This window comes from Gekko japonicus, unplaced genomic scaffold (assembly GCF_001447785.1).
Source record: "Gekko japonicus isolate JY-2015 unplaced genomic scaffold, Gekko_japonicus_V1.1 scaffold1375, whole genome shotgun sequence".
Classification (NCBI taxonomy): domain Eukaryota; kingdom Metazoa; phylum Chordata; class Lepidosauria; order Squamata; family Gekkonidae; genus Gekko; species Gekko japonicus.
Genome location: NW_015168087.1, coordinates 233,213 through 250,243, shown reverse-complemented (window position 1 = coordinate 250,243; position 17,031 = coordinate 233,213). Strand labels below are relative to the sequence as shown.

Genomic DNA, 17,031 nt, shown 5'->3' with positions numbered 1-17,031 from the left:
GGAAATTCTGATACTATGGAATGCATGGAATTCCCTTTCCTCTGAATACTTTCAATTTCAAGCTGCCTTTGGAATTGCCTTCTGACCTTTCCTGCGTTTTGGTCTGAAACGAAACATCTGATCCGTTTGCACATCCAAGAAATCATTCCTACAGATATCGTGGAGCTACTTTCAATATTTGAATGCCAGAGGGTATTCCTTTTCCCCACAGAACGGAAAGAAATATAACCTTCACAGCCACCAAAGCTACAATTTTGGTGACCGTATACAAACCATACTTTCAGGTTTTATGATGATGTCAAATTGTTAACACTAAATAAAATGCTCAGATCTTCAGTGCTAAACAAATACAAGGTTAGCTATTTAATAAAGACTAATTCATCCCTGGCATTGCACACGTGGTGAGAATGACAGCAGGCATGCAGATCCTCCCTTAGTTTGGTGAAGTGGTTAGCAATGACAAGTGGGGGATCCACAAGGACTTGCAGAGGGGAATCTCATTTCCCCCACCCTCACTATATACTCTTTCCTTTCCCTAAAAGTCCCCATCATCTCTCCCCTTCTCCTGGGTCCCTCCTATCCGCTCCACACACCAGCCAATTTACCTTTACCTGCTCCTGTCTTCAGCTTTTCTTCCTTCCCTCTGCCTGGGAATCTTAAAACTATGGCTCATTTGCACAATGTCAGATGAGCTGGTCAATTTGCATTTGGGGGAACCTGTGAGGACTTGTGGGGTGCACCTCACTTTCTCTTATTTTATCACATTTATTTATCAAATTTGCATCCTCTCCCCACACCAGTTCCTGTTTCTTTTATCCTAGAAACTCCCATATCCTCATCTTTCCCTGCTTCCTTCTCTCTTTGACACCTACCCACTAATCTACCTTTTATCTGCCCCCCCATATTGTTTACTTAATTTCTGTCCTGCCTTTCTGCACAGCGGGGACCCAACAAATTTGTATACACACCTCTTTTTTCAAGTCCTCTTGTGGATCAAAAATTGGCTGATTAATAGGAAACAGTGAGTATAAATAGGAAATTTTCTCAGTGGAGGATGGTAAGCAGTGGGGTACAGCAGGGATCAGTACTGGGTTCGATGTGTTTTAACTTCTTTATTAATGAATTGGAGTTGGGAGTAAGCAGTGAAGTGGCTAAATTTGCAGATGATACGAAGTTGTTCAGGGTGGTGAGAACCAGGCACTCCAAAGGGATCTGTCGTGGATGGGCGAGTGGGCGTCAACGTGGCAAATGGGGTTCAATGTGGCCAAGTGCAAAGTGATGTACACTGGAGCTGTCATGATTCTCTCTCTTTCTCAATCCAATCCAGGACTGGAAAGGGAAAGGATCATGGACTGAGACAATGAATTTTACACAAAAACCCAGGAGAGGTAGTCTCTCTTTGGATTTAAGACATTTGCCACCAGAACCTTTCACTATAGTCCCCTTCCAGCCCAAGAGAAGGTTCAAACTCTTGACTGGCTTTTGGGACTTACACCAGACTATTCTTAGCCAGGTAGCAGCAAGTGGGCAAGCAACCTCAGGCACTGGAAAAGCCTTGGAGTCAATGGTATATCACTCAGACACAGGTTATAAACAGATAGGGTTTATTTATCACAGAACTTAGCAATCAGACCAGAAAGACATTAAAACAAGAGTACTATGGCTCTGTGGCCCTTACTAAACATTAAAGATATTCATAGTTACCAGGGTAGTCGATAGTCAAGATAGTCCATGGGAATAAAGTCCAGTTAAGTTTCATCTTTGTGCCAATATGCAGCCATGTGTTGGGCTGCACCCCAGAATCCTTTGTCTGCCAGCCACATGGCAGAAACAAAGCATTTCAAGAATAAGTCCACAGACAGCAGATAACAGGAACAGAACAGCAAGCAGAAAATCTGAGCTCGTGTCTTTGTTTTCAGACTGATAAAGGGCAATTTCAGGATTCAAATGACTCTGGCCAGGAGCCAATTGAACACGATTTGAGATTGTCCCAGTGTCTTGAGGGGTCAGTAGTATTGAAGCCACACCTGCAGAATGTGATCCCAAACTCTAACCACTCCCTCTAACCACCCCTCCATGTGGTACCTGACTCCTGGCAGCTAGGCACAGCTAGGCTCCAGTAGGTCTGCCAGAAGTGTGAAACATGTGTGTTTATATGACAGGGCAATTGAGCAAATGGTCAGGCATAGGAAGCTAGAACACCAGGGGGTGAAGCAATTACATTCCAAGAGGGGAAACATGGAACCTTATAGCATCAACAGAGATACAGAAGGTTAAAGGAATCACACAAGGGATACATGAAAGCTATAGGAATCAATATTTCTAAATATTTCTATACAGGAGCCAAAAACCCTAAATATAAATACACATTGATGGGGTCTGAACTGACAGAGACTGACCAAGAGAGAGATCTTGGAGTTGTAGTAGATAACTCAATGAAAATGTCTAGACAGTGTGCAACTGCAATAAAAAAAGGCCAACGCTATGCTAGGGATTATTAGGAAGGGAATTGAAAACAGATCAGCCAGTATCATCATGCCCCTGTATAAATTAATGGTGCGACCTCATTTGGAGTACTGTGTACAGTTCTGGTCACACAGCATTGGGAAAAGTGCAGAAAAGGGCAACTAAAATGATAAAAGGGTTGGAAAACTTTCCCTATGAAGAAAGGTTAAAACGCTTGGGGCTCTTTAGCTTGGAGAAACGACGGCTGAGGGGTAACATGATCGAGGTTTATAAGATTATGCATGGGATAGAGCAGGTTGAGAAAGAAGTACTTTTCTCCTTTCTCACAATACAAGAACTCGTGGGCACTCAATGAAATTACTGAGCAGTCAGGTTAGAACAGATAAAAGGAAGTACTTCTTCACCCAAAGTGTAATTAACACCTGGAATTCACTGCCACAGGAGGTGGCGGTGGTTACAAGCATGGACAGCTTCAAGAGGGGACTGGATAACCATATGGAGCAGAGGTCCATCAGTGGCTACTAGCCACAAGGTATAGATAGGAACTCTCAGTCTGAGGCAAGTGATGCACTGTATTCTTGGTGCTGGGGGGGGGGCAACAGTGGGAGGGTTTCTAGTGTCCTGGCTCCACTGCTGGACCTCCTGATGGCACCTGGTATTTTTGGCCACTGTGTGACAGAGTGTTGGACTAGGTGGGCCTGATCCAGCATTGGCTTCTCTTATGTTCTTATGTTCTTAACTTACTACAACTTACAAATTGTAACACCAAAAGGACAATATACATCATTTTATTCCCATGTTAGCTTCTATATGTTGGGATGAGTGTATGTGCTGTAAAGACACACATTATAGAACATAGATCATGAATCCGTAATAAGAATATGGAAGCACCTTTGGTAGCACTAGTAGAAAAGGGACACTCTCCTGATAATCTATTTTTCTTTATACTAAGCAAATATTATCACAAGCATATAATCATTGTGATGTTCAAAGATTGTTATTCCATCAAGAGGCAGCTTGGATTTATAGGTTAAAAATGTATATGCGCAATGGACAATACAAATTTAGATCTATCATGTTATTTATAGGAGTTACTTCTTTATTATTTGTAATGTAACAATACTGCATGGTGACAGGTTACAACTGATTTTTTTCACTATTTATGATATAATTAGAAATGTATTAAACAAGTGTATATGTATTATATTCTATTAATTGGATATTCTATCTGTTGGGTATTAATAACAAAGTTCACAATTATAATCTATAGCTTTAACTATGTGGTAGTTTCACACGTAGCTGCATGTAATTACCGGGGCGATTTAGTTTTAAGAAGGGCACTGTTATCAGTATGTTTAGAAAGCATTGTGCCAGCTAATGTTAGAACAGAAGGCTTTGCATCATATTATGAAAAGTCTAAAAGACTGGCTTGTTTCTTATATATATGCAGAGTTATAAATAATAGGTAAGTCTAAATAGCTTAGTTTCTGTTCCTGTAGAATACTCTAATTCCATTCAGCTACCTGGTGGCCTTTATGTTGTATTGTTCATGGTTAATTCTAGGGGAAAAAACACAGATGAAAACTTAATGAGGCCCTGGTCACATGGAAAAGTTGCCACAGGAGAGGCACGGGAGTCCTGCGGATTTTCCAGGTGCGATCTCACCCAAACATCTGGGAAGCGCAGTGCTCCCGTGGTGAACCCGTGGCTCCTCGACGAAGGTGCGGAGTTAAAAACTAGTACCTATGAGGTACTAGTTTCCTGAAACCGCGGGTCAAGGGCGGGCATCTGATCATGTTCCCGGTGGATTTACGTGGCATCCGGTGCCCGCCGCTGTTAGTCTCCACAGGTTGCGCAACAGCACCCAACAGCGCATGCGCACAAAGAGCGATTGCTAGTGCGATCGCGCAGCGTGGCTTCTGTGCCGCGCTGCAGGATACCCGTCTGATCAGCATTTGCCCCGAACCACGGGACCTCGACCGGGACATGTGCTCAGGTGGCCGCACGTTAGTTTCCTCCGGGGCAATTAGCCACGCCTCCCCCCCGCGATATCCGGCCCGTGTGACCAGGGCCAGAGAATATCTTCTGAGGAAGATTAACCATGAAACGGGCTTACATCTGGATGCTCTTTGGTTCATTACAGAAGCTGTTTTGCAGTGTTACAAGGCTGGGACTTTTCTGAATTTACATTACAGGATCACATTATTTGTTGTGATACATACCTTCGAGACCATTTCTCCCCATATGAGCCCTGTAAGACATTGAGGTCCCCGACCCCAGGGACGTTCGTCTAGTCTTGACAAGGGCCAGGGCTTTTTCGGCCCTGGCCCCTGCCTGGTGGAATGAGCTCCCATATGAGATCGAGGCCCTGCAGGATCTATTACAGTTCTGCAGGGCCTGCAACACGGAGCTCTTCCACCAGGCTTTTGGTTGAGGTGACAAGCATCCCTCCCTTTTTTCTGGCCAACCCCCACCAGTGGCCTGGTTCAAGCTTGACATCGGGGCACCACTGTTATACTCAGATATGACTGACATCTGAATAGGCTATTTTACATGGTAGTTGTGATTTTATGATCTGTGATTTTATGTTGTTTTAATCTGCTATTAAACAATTGTTATGATATTGATGTAAACTGCCCTGAGCCCACTTCCGGGGAGGGCGGTATATAAATCAAATAAATAAATCTCCTTAAAATGTAATGGCTATATGTAAATGTAATTTCATTATAAAGCATAGTAGCTATTATTCACAGTGATTGTTTAGTTTCTATAATTTTTACAAAAAGATCGTATGGGGCGCATTGTACAAATTTAAACCAATGAGAAAGGCCTCACAGCTGAAACCTGTTTGGTTTGCTTTCCATGTATTCTATGTTATTTATAATTGTACCTGTCATAGGAGAAATGATTGTAAGAGTGTGACATTCCCATCTGTAGAAGTGCAATTTTACTAAAAAGGGTTTTTACACTAAATAAATATGTAACCAAAATTGATGTATTTTGAGGCACAATTTGTAATATTTATAATTTGCTTAAACGTTTGGGACCATAATTTTAGCTTTGTTGTAATTGACATTTATATTCCCATACATAAGGGGCTCCACTCCCCAACTTTATTGGTTACCTAGTCTGAAATCCACCCCCCTTTTGTTTGTTTGTTCCCACCAGTGTTCCCTCTAAGCTGAGTTGGTGTGAGCTAGCTCACAGGTTTTTAACTTCCAGCTCACACATTTTGTCTATACTTATTTATGTTTTTAACTTTTGGCCGTCAATAAGTTTTCTAAACTTCCACTGGATGTTATTACATTTTATAGTACACATGGCCCAGCCTGAAAAAGTGACAATTATGTCAAATCTGGTTCTCGTAACTAATGAGTTCGACACCTCTGACCTAGAGCATCACCAAAAAATGATACCCCATCTTCCCATACTGACCCTCCCCAGGCCCTGCCTCCAAAATCTACCGGCATTTGCTGAGGCAGTACTGGGAATCCTATGCTATAGCCAAAAAGGAGGCTTGTGTTAAGTAGCCCAAGTCACATTACTATGCGATGAAATATTTGGAATGGCAGATATATGATACTATTAATGAATTAATGTTCATCAGCACAAATTTAGAAGTGAAATGTATGAACCACCGTTCCAATATTGTTTTGTTTTGGAGATACCAATATTGGCAACCACACACTGGCCTGAAAACTGCCAAAAGAGGTTCCAACCAACAACTGTTTGAAGGAACCCAGACAGACATGCATTCTCAAGATTTTGCTGGCATAAGGAGTTAATTTGAAACTGCCCCATTATGCACCAAGGAAAAGACCCTGTTGGTAAAACTACTAAAGCCTACAGAAGTGGAAAGAAGATTTTCAAACAGCATTATGTGTTCAACAAGTGATCTGTACTTCGTGTCCTGGTTATCAACAAAATCAAGACACAAATTGTTTACTGCATCAGCAAATAAGCCATAGCAATGATTCCATAAAAATAAACACAAGGAATATCCACATAGGGAAAATTAAAATTGTGAAGCACCCATTAGTTTCTGTGACAAATAAAATTTTCAACCAAAGCCCAAAGGCTCATGCTTCCAGAGATTGTAAGTCTCGTGCTGCCCTTAAAGAGACATTAGCTATGTATCTTGGCATCCGTGTGATCTTCCACAAAAACAATGACAAAAGGGAATCTAGTGTCCTGCTGCAGGCCAGTCAGGCCTCTGGTATGTCCCCTGAAGAGCTTTATGCTCTGCTGAGAACAACTTGCTGGTAAACGCTAGCCCTAAAGTTGTCTGGCTGTCCTCGACCAGAGCCAGTCGCTTTTTCAGGGTGGCTTACGAAAACAAGATAAAATTCAGACAGTACATATAAAATCACAACACCAATTAATATAAATACAATGTTAAAACCAAATCATAATAAAGTGCTAGCATAATTTCCTCATTTTAAATCAGCTCCTTGGTCTGCTTCAGTTGTCTTGGGTGATTTGCTTGGGCAGTAACTAAAGGGTCCGTGGATCAGGGCTCTTCCACCATAAGGTGTCAGTTGTTATTGGTGGCGGTAATGGTCATCGTGGTGGTAGCGGCTCCAGAGGCCTGGCAGAAGAGCTCCGTTTTACAAGCCCTGCAGAACTTTAAAAGGTCCCGCAGGGCCCTGATCTCTTCTGGGAGCTCATTCCACCAGAGTGGAGCCGCCACTGAAAAAGCCCTGACCCTAGTTGTCACTAGCCTGGCCAAGCAACATCCACACCCTGCGCGACCTTCTGCAGTTCTGCAGGGTATGTAAGGCAGCAATATTCGGTTGAGGACGAAAGAGGGCAACTGGCCACAGGTCACCCCGGCAAGCTCCCACAGAAGAGCGGAGATTCGAACCTGCATCTCCCAGATCTTGCTTCAATGCTCCGTATGCAGAATCTGGTTCCAAGCACATACCTAACATGGTGGACCAGAGCAACAGTGCAGAACTCAAATTTAACATGGCATTAAGATAACACTGCATTAAAAAAAAGAAGCTAAGAAAACTGTCTTACGCTGGTTGTGCCAAGGAGCCTGGTGCTATGATGCTGCAATGTGGATCATCAGTCTGCACGGCTGTGAGTTCCACCATGCTGACCATTACATCAGTCGCATGACCTGGAAGTTTGGGAAGCACAGAGAGAATCTTCTCTGCTAAGTTGTCACCATGATGACCAACTGCTCCTGGAAAATGGTCCAAAAGGGAAATACATTAATGTAGAAAAGGGTTATGAAAAGGGATAAGCATTCAGAAGCCATCAGATCACAATAGATGGAAAATAATATCTGAATAATTTAAATGTTACATTTCAAAAAACAGCTTTTAAAAAAAACCCTGCCTCATAGTAAACATATCAAAACCAAGAACATCAGTCCTTTACTTACACAAAAACACAAAGCTTGCAATACAATGTAAAAAGAATTAATGTTTCTTTTATATAATCCAATTGTTATAGATCATTTTAATGTACTAAACTAGATAATTCCTCTTCCATCTGTCATACACAATGATGTTTGGCTGTAATAGGGAAAGTGGCTCGACCATGATAGACGTGCATGAATCACAGCACTTCATTCACAAAGGAATGGAGATCACAAAGGCTTACCTCTTTAAAGAAAAGAGAATTATAGAAATTACGGTACTGCATTCACAAAAGTGCAGGAGTGAATTCCAGAATTACAAGTAGGTGTTTAGTCTTAAAGCAGCATCAAATAATGGATGCCCAAATCACAATGGTAATGCATGCTATCACTGTGAACTGCAATTCAGTAAGCTACTATCAGGCAATCCAGTCCTAGACTTCAGCTATATGACATTTACAATCCATCTAGCTTCCATTCAAATCGAACACAGGAAGCTGCCTTAAATGGAGCCTGAGAAGCTGAGAAGCTAATGGCTGAGAAACTAAATGCATTTTTTGCCTCTGTCTTCACTGTGGAAAATGAGACGTGCTTGCCCACTCCAGAACCGCTGAGTTGGGGAGGGGTGCTGAGCCAGATTGAGGTGACGAGAGAGGAGGTCCTAAAACTGATAGACAACTTAAAAACTGATAAATCACCAGGCCCAGATGGCATACATCCGAGAGTTCTGAAAGAACTCAAATGTGAACTTGTGGATCTCCTGACAAAAATATGTAATCTTTCCTTAAAAATCTGCCTCCATTCCTGAGGACTGGAAGGTAGCTAATGTCACTCCCATCTTTAAAAAGGGTTCCAGAGGAGATCCGGGAAATTACAGGCCAGTCAGTCTGACGTCGATACCGGGTAAATTGGTGGAAACTATTATTAAGGAAAGAATTAGTAGGCACATAGATGAACAAAACCTATTGAGGCAGACTCAACATGGGTTCTGTAAGGGAAGATCTTGTCTCACTAACCTGTTAATGTTCTTTGAGGGGGTGAACAAACATGTGGACAAGGGGGATCCAATAGATATTGTTTACCTTGACTTCCAGAAAGCTTTTGATAAAGTTCCTCATCAAAGGCTCCTAAGTAAGCTCAAAAATCATGGGATAAAAGGACAAGTCCTTTTATGGATCAAAAACTGGCTAATTAATAGAAAACAGAGAGTGAGTATAAATGGGCAGTTCTCCCAGTGGAGGGGTGTAAGCAGTGGGGTACCACAGGGATCAGTACTTGGTCCACTGCTTTTTAACTTGTTCATTAATGATTTGGAGTTGGGAGTAAGCAGTGAAGTGGCTAAATTTGCGGATGATACGAAGTTGTTCAGGGTGGTGAAAACCAGTGAGGATTGTGAGGCACTCCAAAGGGATCTGTCAAGGATGGGCGAGTGGGCGTCAACATGGCAAATGGGGTTCAATGTGGCCAAGTGCAAGGTGATGCACATTGGAGCCAAAAATCCTAAATATAAATACACATTGATGGGGTCTGAACTGGCAGAGACAGATCAAGAGAGAGAGCAGAAAAGGGCAGCTAGAATGATAAAAGGGTTGGAACACTTTCCCTATGACGAAAGGTTAAAGCGCTTAGGGTTCTTTAGCTTGGAGAAAAGACGACTGAGGGGTGACATGATTGAGGTTTACAAGATTATGCATGGGAAAGAGCAGGTAGAGAAAGAGGTACTTTTCTCCCTTTCTCACAATATAAGAACTCGTGGGCACGCCATGAAATTGCTGAGCGGTTGGGTTAGAACGGATAAAAGGAAGTACTTCCTCACCCAAAGAGTGATTAGCACATGGAATTCACTGCCACAGGAGGTGGTGGTGGCTACAAGCATGAACGGCTTCAAAAGGGAATTAGATAGGCATATGGAGCAGAGGTCCATCAGTGGCTATTAGCCACAAGGTATAGATAGGGGCTCTGAGGCAAGTGATGCTCTGTCTTCTTGGTGCTTGGGGAGGGGGTCAACAGTGGGAGGGCTTCTAATGTCCTGGCCCCACTGCTGGCCCTCCTGATGGCACCTGGTATTTTTGGCCACTGTGTGACAGAGTGCTGGACTAGATGGGCCTTTGGCCTGATCCAACATTGGCGTCTCTTATGCTCTTATGAGCCAGGCCGTTGGTACACCAAAATACATATTTTCTACTAGATTTGCTGGGTTCCCTCGCTGTTGCAGCAGGTGGATTTGCCGGGTCATTCTGGGGTGGGCAGGATGTCACATGCAACGTCCCCAGCGTGCTATCACACGCGATGCTGTTTTTTGGGCAAAAACTCTATGGTTTTTTGGCTTCAAAGCTATAGAGTTTGGCCAAAAACCAGAGCGTTGCCACACAACATTGCTAATGTGATGTCACTTCTGGGTGACGACATCATGCTGGGGTTGTTGTGCAATGACGTCCCTGTTTGGGGGTGAGATTTCGCCTGCCAGCCAGCTGGCCGGCAGCAGGAACCCCCAGAAGTGGGGGAACCTCCGCTGGGACCTGGGGGCTGGCAATCCTATTTTCTATTCTTACTGACAGCAGCCCTCCAGGGTCTCAGGCAGGGGTCTTTCATATCACCTGATCATTCTGTTGCAGATGCCAGGGACTGAATCTGGGACCTTCTGAAGATGCTCTACCATTGAGCCATAGCTCCACTCATATTGGTCAGCATCTTTCTCCTAACACGCCTAGTTGCAATCCCTTCACACTGTATAGGATCCCTTTTCAAACAGCATGCAAAAACTGTCAGGTAATCTAGGAAGGGCTACTTCCAGAACGTCACCAGAGACAGAGTTTGTTATATGCATATCACATTCTTTCACTGGCATGCCTTCATTAGACATCCAGTGCTTTTTGTATTACTCTTTGGAACTGTACATTTGCATTAATCTTTTGTTTTAAGACATATCACCAGATAACATTTATTTATTTATTTTCTTACTTCATTTATACCTCAACTTTCTCCCCAAAGGGGATCTAAAACTGCTTACATCATTCTCCTCTCTTCCACCACAACCCTATGAAGTAGGAGGTCATGCACAGAGAATGAGATGAGCTTCCGTAGCAGCATTCTACAGCTGTAAATTTGGGCTTGGATTCTGGGATTACAGACCAAGATCAGTACACTAATAGTTCATGCAGTGCACATCCCCCCCCCCCGACTTGTGATCCATGGCAGAGTCACAACGTAAGCTCCTTACCCTGGATCAATGAACAGCTGCCTCATTCTACTAGTTCAAGATATGGACCAACACTATAATAAGAATCTTCTGTGTATCTAAAATCCTGCATTTATCATATACCAGCGGCAAGAGAAGATCTTTATTCAGCTCTCTGCCACCTGCTCTGACCAAGGAGTAAATCAGGTGAATTACAATTCCATTCGATGCACAGTAATATTATCAGATTTGTGATACTGAAGAGGATCTGGCCATGAGTTTATGCATGCCATACTCTCTCCGCCTAACCTACCACACAACGTTGTTGTGACTGTGAGGATAAAAAGAAGAAGGGAGAATGACATTATATACTGCTTTGGGTTCTGATGGGGGGAGGGAGTGGGGTACACCTAAATAAATAAGTAGTCAGAAGCAACCTCTATGAATTCAGTGGTGTTTCCTCCCAAGTAAACTTGCTCAGAACTACAGGCTTGCTGGAGTTCTTAACAGAGATGACAAAACACTTCCATACAGTGCTACTCAGCCATCACTGGAAGTACACCCCTCTCTCCCATGCTCCATGGTTGTTAAAACTATGCTGCAAAATAACTGCACTAACAAAAGCAATTATTCTCAGCAACCGAGCACCCCAGCATTCAGGTTTATTGGTCTCTTTGCATACAAATTCTCTTGAAGGGAAACCTTGCTTTCTGTGGCCCAGTAATGTATTTTGATGAAACATCAATGTTCTTAATTTTAACTGAGGAGGAAAATGTGAAAAAATTTGAGAGGTTTCTGGATCTAACAGAGTTACAGGGATTAATATGCCAACACCAGGAGCCTTGACAACTCTAATTCTGGGAACAAGGGTCCCTTATAATTAACTGTAGCTCACAATCTGGGGGAGAAACAGCACTGATAGCATCCTTATACTTGAATCATCTACAGGGATTTAGGATTCCATACCACACAGCCAGCCAGCCAGCCAACTGGTACCTGAATACCTGTGGCTGATCCATACACAGGAACTCTAGAATAAATGTGGTTCCATTTTAGTGAGTATGCAACATTTTCTTTCAGTATTTAACCAAGGCATTGGATGCAACTAGGGCATTTCTGCACCAAGTTTTTGCTGCCGCTCAGCTTTTTTATTGCATTGGTTATTGCCAGACCTTATATACAGTATTGTTTTCCATCTGGTGCTGTGCCAATTTTATCCCCCCCACACACACACACACACTTCCTATCAGCATCACTGAGATTACTCTGTGTCTGTGTAGGGCCCTGGAAACCTTTCAGTCATTGTCACATACTACAAGCAAGTGTTCTTGCATCCACTGAATACCTGTAGAGTTTTTAAAAACACCATAACACACCCAGTCTCAAGATCCTTACCTGTCAAATCTAATGTCCTATCCACAAAAATAACTGAGGCTTTACTCTGGGCAGTTTTCCTTCTGGCCTTGGCTTGGGAGTAATTTGCTAGATCCCCTGCAATGATCCTGCTCAGTGGCCCAACAGCAAAACATTCCTCTCGCATACCTAGATACTCAAATAAGGTGTTCAAGCCAGATGCCAACGTCCTGATCTCAAGCTGCAGCTCCGAAGACAGAGAGGAAAAATCAACGTCACTCAAGTTAGCAAATTTTTTCTTCTCTGATCTGCCATTATTAATCTGAGCCAAATCCTGAGCCATCATGGGGAAAAGAAAAGAAAAGGCAGGTAACATGAAGAGGTGTGGTGAGATAGGTGCCAGAAACAAAGCGGCATACTGCACCTCTGCAGTGTAGCTCATGTTACCCATCCATTGGCAAAGCTTTTCTTCAAACTGCTCAAAAACCACTTGGCTGCCACCTTCAGCCTCAGCACAACCAGAAGCATTGTGAGCCTGGAGGTGCACTGCATGGCTGACAGCTGTGAAAACCACAGTGTACTGGAAGTTGCTGAGACTCACAATGTCACGAATGATGTCCACAGTTCTCCCTTTCAGCAAGGTGCTGACCAGAAACACTGCCTTGGGCTGCTCTGCGCCAGCAGATTCAAAGCTAGAAAACTCTTTGACGTTGAGAGCCCCGGCTTGCAGCAGCCTCCCAGCTCCTCCCCACGTCCAGTGAAGGCTCTCGGCACAAGCGGAGTCCATGAAAACGACAGCCCGCTTCACCTTGGAAAAGACCTGCTCCCAAGCTTGCTGGCAAAAGGATGACACCCCAGCTGGGGCTGAGGGAAAGGAAGAGGCGGCTGACATAACGGGGGAAGCCCAGATTCTCTGAAGGAAGCAAAAGCCGGGACCCAAAAGCAGCCCGTCTTAGGACCCACGGCTCTCAGGTTCGCGGGGAAAAGGGCTCGACCCAAAGCCCGCGTACAGGACGCCAAGAAAATGCCACACTGTGGGTCGGTCACCGGCAGACAAGAACAGATAGTGGAGAAGCTGTTGACAGCTACACACACATGCCTACTCTGCAGCTGTCGCGTGCTAGTGACGTGGTTTTTGCAGACGCCAACGTTGATTGGCTGTTTAGAGAAAACCCGAGGCGCCGGATGTTGATAACAGGCAACGTCTCTCTTTGCTTCTGAAGACTGGACTTCCGGGTTGTTTTGACGACCATTTCCCCCTCCTTATTTATGAGGAAAGAGGGACAGTAGCCCGTAGGAAACGATGTAGCACTTCAATCTGGGACTGGCCCCCTCTCCAAAAGAAACGAATTTATTCTGTGTCAAAAAGTAGTCTTTGTGTTTGCTCTAAGCATGTAATGTTCCTCAATAAATTCCTAGTTAAAATAGTCATTACATTCCTTGTTAAAATACCCCAATCCGAAACGAGGACCGGAGTGCACAATCATCATATTTTCCATTCATTTGAATGCTAACCCATGAAAACATTAAGTAAAACGAATATGCCGAGTACAGTGGAAGACGGGTGGTGCTCTGCACTTAGGAGGGAAGAGTCAAAGAGGTTGGAGGGTGTGTAGACAAAACAGCAGGAAAGAATGTCTGTGGTTGCCCAGGACAATGCGTTGCAGCCCCAACGCACTACCCCTTCATAATCTTAGGAGATCAAGAGACGATTAGTAATGGCCATTAAGCAGAAAGCAAGGAATCCTCTCATATTTGGAACAAATCTGTTCCTATCTTGATGGGAGCTTCACTAGCCTGGGAAGTTCTAGTTGATCTTTGCACTTGTTCAAGTATTGCTCTTTTCTGGACAGGGATGGCCAAAACGGATCTTGTGCTGTATCTGAAAGCCGTTTGGAACTGTTTTATACTCCCACCACCTCTACTCTTCCTCCAGATACTCCCATTCTCTACTTTCATTCTCCATCATGTGTCAAAGTAGTGCAGTTCTTAAAAGTGTTACGCTGATTTGGGAGACCCAGGTTCAAATTGTCATTCTGCCACGAAAACTCACTGGGTGACCTAACCTAACCTCTTAGCCCAACCTAACCTTCACAGGTTTGTTGTGAGGATAAAATGGAGGAGGAGGATGTAGGTCCCCTTTGACCTCCTTGGAAAGGAAGTGAGATGAAAATATACTAACTTAAAGGCTGATCATGTGGGTGACTGAATGCTGCAACATGGCTATTTGTCTGAAATTCTGTGCAGATTCACCACAACAGTGCATGCCTACTTAACAGAGGATCAAACTGCAGATCTAATCAAATATGGCAACTTTGATTTCCTTAAAGCTTTTGCTGTGTAATCCCAGGAAAGAAGAAAATTCCATTAAGTATCTTTGCGTGTTGCAACCTTAATTGCCCAAAATGTTAGAAAGGATACAGTCAGAGTACTTTAGTACACATAAATAATAACTATTAGTAGGAACGGCCACAATTCATATGACCAAAGCAAGACTGCCTTAACAGACATGGTATAACTTGAGGCAGTGTTCGGTTACCAGGGCAGAATAATTTTTAATACCAGGTTCAACCTTGGACCAACATCCAGTGAGGTGATAATAGAGAATGCCCGCAGGTATGTGGAGTCCCCCCCCCCCATCATTAAATAACCACAACCAACTCTCACATACCTGGAGATTTTCTGAAACAAAGAACAAGGCTGTTCTGAAGCAGGTTTAGCAATGAATGGTAGTTTTTAGAAGCTGATTTCCCCAGAACTCCAACTTTAGTTAGGAGCATGAAGACTCGGGAGACAATGGGAAGAAGGAACTGAGGAGCAGCTGATAAAGAGTATACAGGAAGAGCTTCAGAAATTAGTGGTTATTATGGTTCTGTTTGGAGGCAACATGAGCGGGGGGGGGGGAGGAGTTAAACTAAGAACACATAATTTCCCCACCTAAAGCTCTAAAAAAAAAAAAAGATAAATTGAAGGCGCAGCACCAGAGGACACATACAAAGGGTATATAATATTGTAACTCTGGAAATATTCAGAGGACGGTGGAAGACAGGAAGGCCTGGCGTGATCTGGTCCATGGGGTCGCAAAGAGTCGGACTCGACTGTGCGACTGAACAACAACAACAAAAAGAAATATGCAATGCAGGAGTTTTTGATAGTTATTAGCATTTTGAGACTTGAAAGACCATGCAAAACGTCCCAGGTTCAATCCTTGGCATATCTGATTTAAAAAAGGATCTAGTAGTAGGTAATGTGAAAGACCTCCACCCCTGACCCTGAAGAACACCTGCCAGGCTTAGACAACACTAGCCTTAACTGACGAATGGTTTTATACAGTTTTTCTCCTTCATGGGGACCCAAAGCAGTTTATAGGATTCCATCTATATTTTATCTTCGCAACTCTGTGATAGGTTTGCCTGAGAGTGAGTGGCCCAAGGTCACCCAGCCAGCTTCCACACTACAACAGAGATTCGAATCTGTGTGGCCCAAGATCCTAGTCCAGCACTGTAACCACTGCACCACGCTAGCCACATGCCTGGGCAATATGGGTCAGATGGTCACCTACAAATCCGACTTGGAAACCAGTGTTCCCTCTAAACTGAGTTAGTGTGAGTTAGCTCGCAGTTTTTTAGCCTCCAGCTCACACTTTTGCCTTAGCTCAGGAAGGATGGCTCCGGAGCAAACTAATTTATGCAGCAGCCAAATTGCTGGCTCACAACTTTAATGCCAGTAGTTCACAAAGTAGATTTTTATTTTTTTTGCTCACAAGACTCCACAGCTTAGAAGGAGCATTGCTTGAACCCCCCACCCCCACCCCTCCGCCCTGCTCTTCCATGGGTGCAACCCAAGCCTCTAAAATACCAGCGGGGAATTTGGACTTGAGTGGACCTGAGCAGGGTTGACTGTGCACAGTCTTTGAGACTCTTGCAAGGATGATACTTTTTGTGTAGGGCTTAAAAATGGTGGGGATGCGGGGGAACCCACCGAGGTTCGGCCCGTGTTTCCTCGAAAGTAAGCCTCCCCCACCCCCATCCATGGGCCCGTCTCTCAAGGGCATCGGTCTGAAAGCCTCGGCCCTGAGGGGGAGCCTAGTAAGTCTGCCCCTTCCTGCGTGTGCCGGGCTGCGTGTGTCAGTCAGTCAGTCAGTCACACGGGCGGCGGCGGCGGGGGAGGGGAAGCGGCTCCTTGCGGCATGCTCTCGGGAGTGCGGGAGGAGGCGGGCAGAGGCATCATCACCGCCGGACCGCGGACGAGAGCGAGGGGGGAGCCACTGCGGAACGCGCCCCGGCGTAGCGTCGTCTGGGGCCTTGTTTGTCTGAGGGGGGAAGAGGGGTGGGGGCAGCCATGTCGGCGGGCGGCGAGGTGGAGCGACTGGCGGCGGATCTGAGCGGGGCCGGCGCCGGGGATGAGGAGGAGGACCGCCCCTTCCCTCCCGCCCGCCCCCCGTTCTGCGACTTGGGCCAGGCCGGCGCGCGGCGGGAAGCGCTAGGCCCGGGTTCAAGGCGCCGCGTCGTCGCAGGCCGCGCGTGGGGCCTACTCTCCCCACGCTCTAGGCATGGGCTCCCTTAGGGCCTGGTCCAGCCCTGTCGCTTACGGTACTCGTCCCGCCACCCCTCTCTCCCCGCGCCCCTGAAACATTTCGCCCTCCCTGGGAAACTCGGCAGCCTCC

General features: G+C 44.8%; 2 protein-coding genes across 2 annotated transcripts in view; one reads left to right on the top strand and one right to left on the bottom strand.

The window, feature by feature from the left end:
* Positions 1-13,464, bottom strand: part of SCFD2 (sec1 family domain containing 2) — an 82,416-nt gene extending 68,952 nt beyond the window's left edge. The window contains 2 exon segments of the mRNA XM_015414718.1: positions 7,489-7,657; positions 12,408-13,464. Coding sequence (XP_015270204.1) covers positions 7,489-7,657; positions 12,408-13,257 — 1,019 coding nt within the window. The 5' untranslated portion in view covers positions 13,258-13,464.
* Positions 13,465-16,517: 3,053 nt separating this feature from the next.
* Positions 16,518-17,031, top strand: part of FIP1L1 (factor interacting with PAPOLA and CPSF1) — a 44,291-nt gene continuing 43,777 nt past the window's right edge. The window contains exon 1 of the mRNA XM_015414721.1: positions 16,518-16,785. Coding sequence (XP_015270207.1) covers positions 16,707-16,785 — 79 coding nt within the window. The 5' untranslated portion in view covers positions 16,518-16,706. The remainder of the gene's footprint in view (positions 16,786-17,031) is intronic.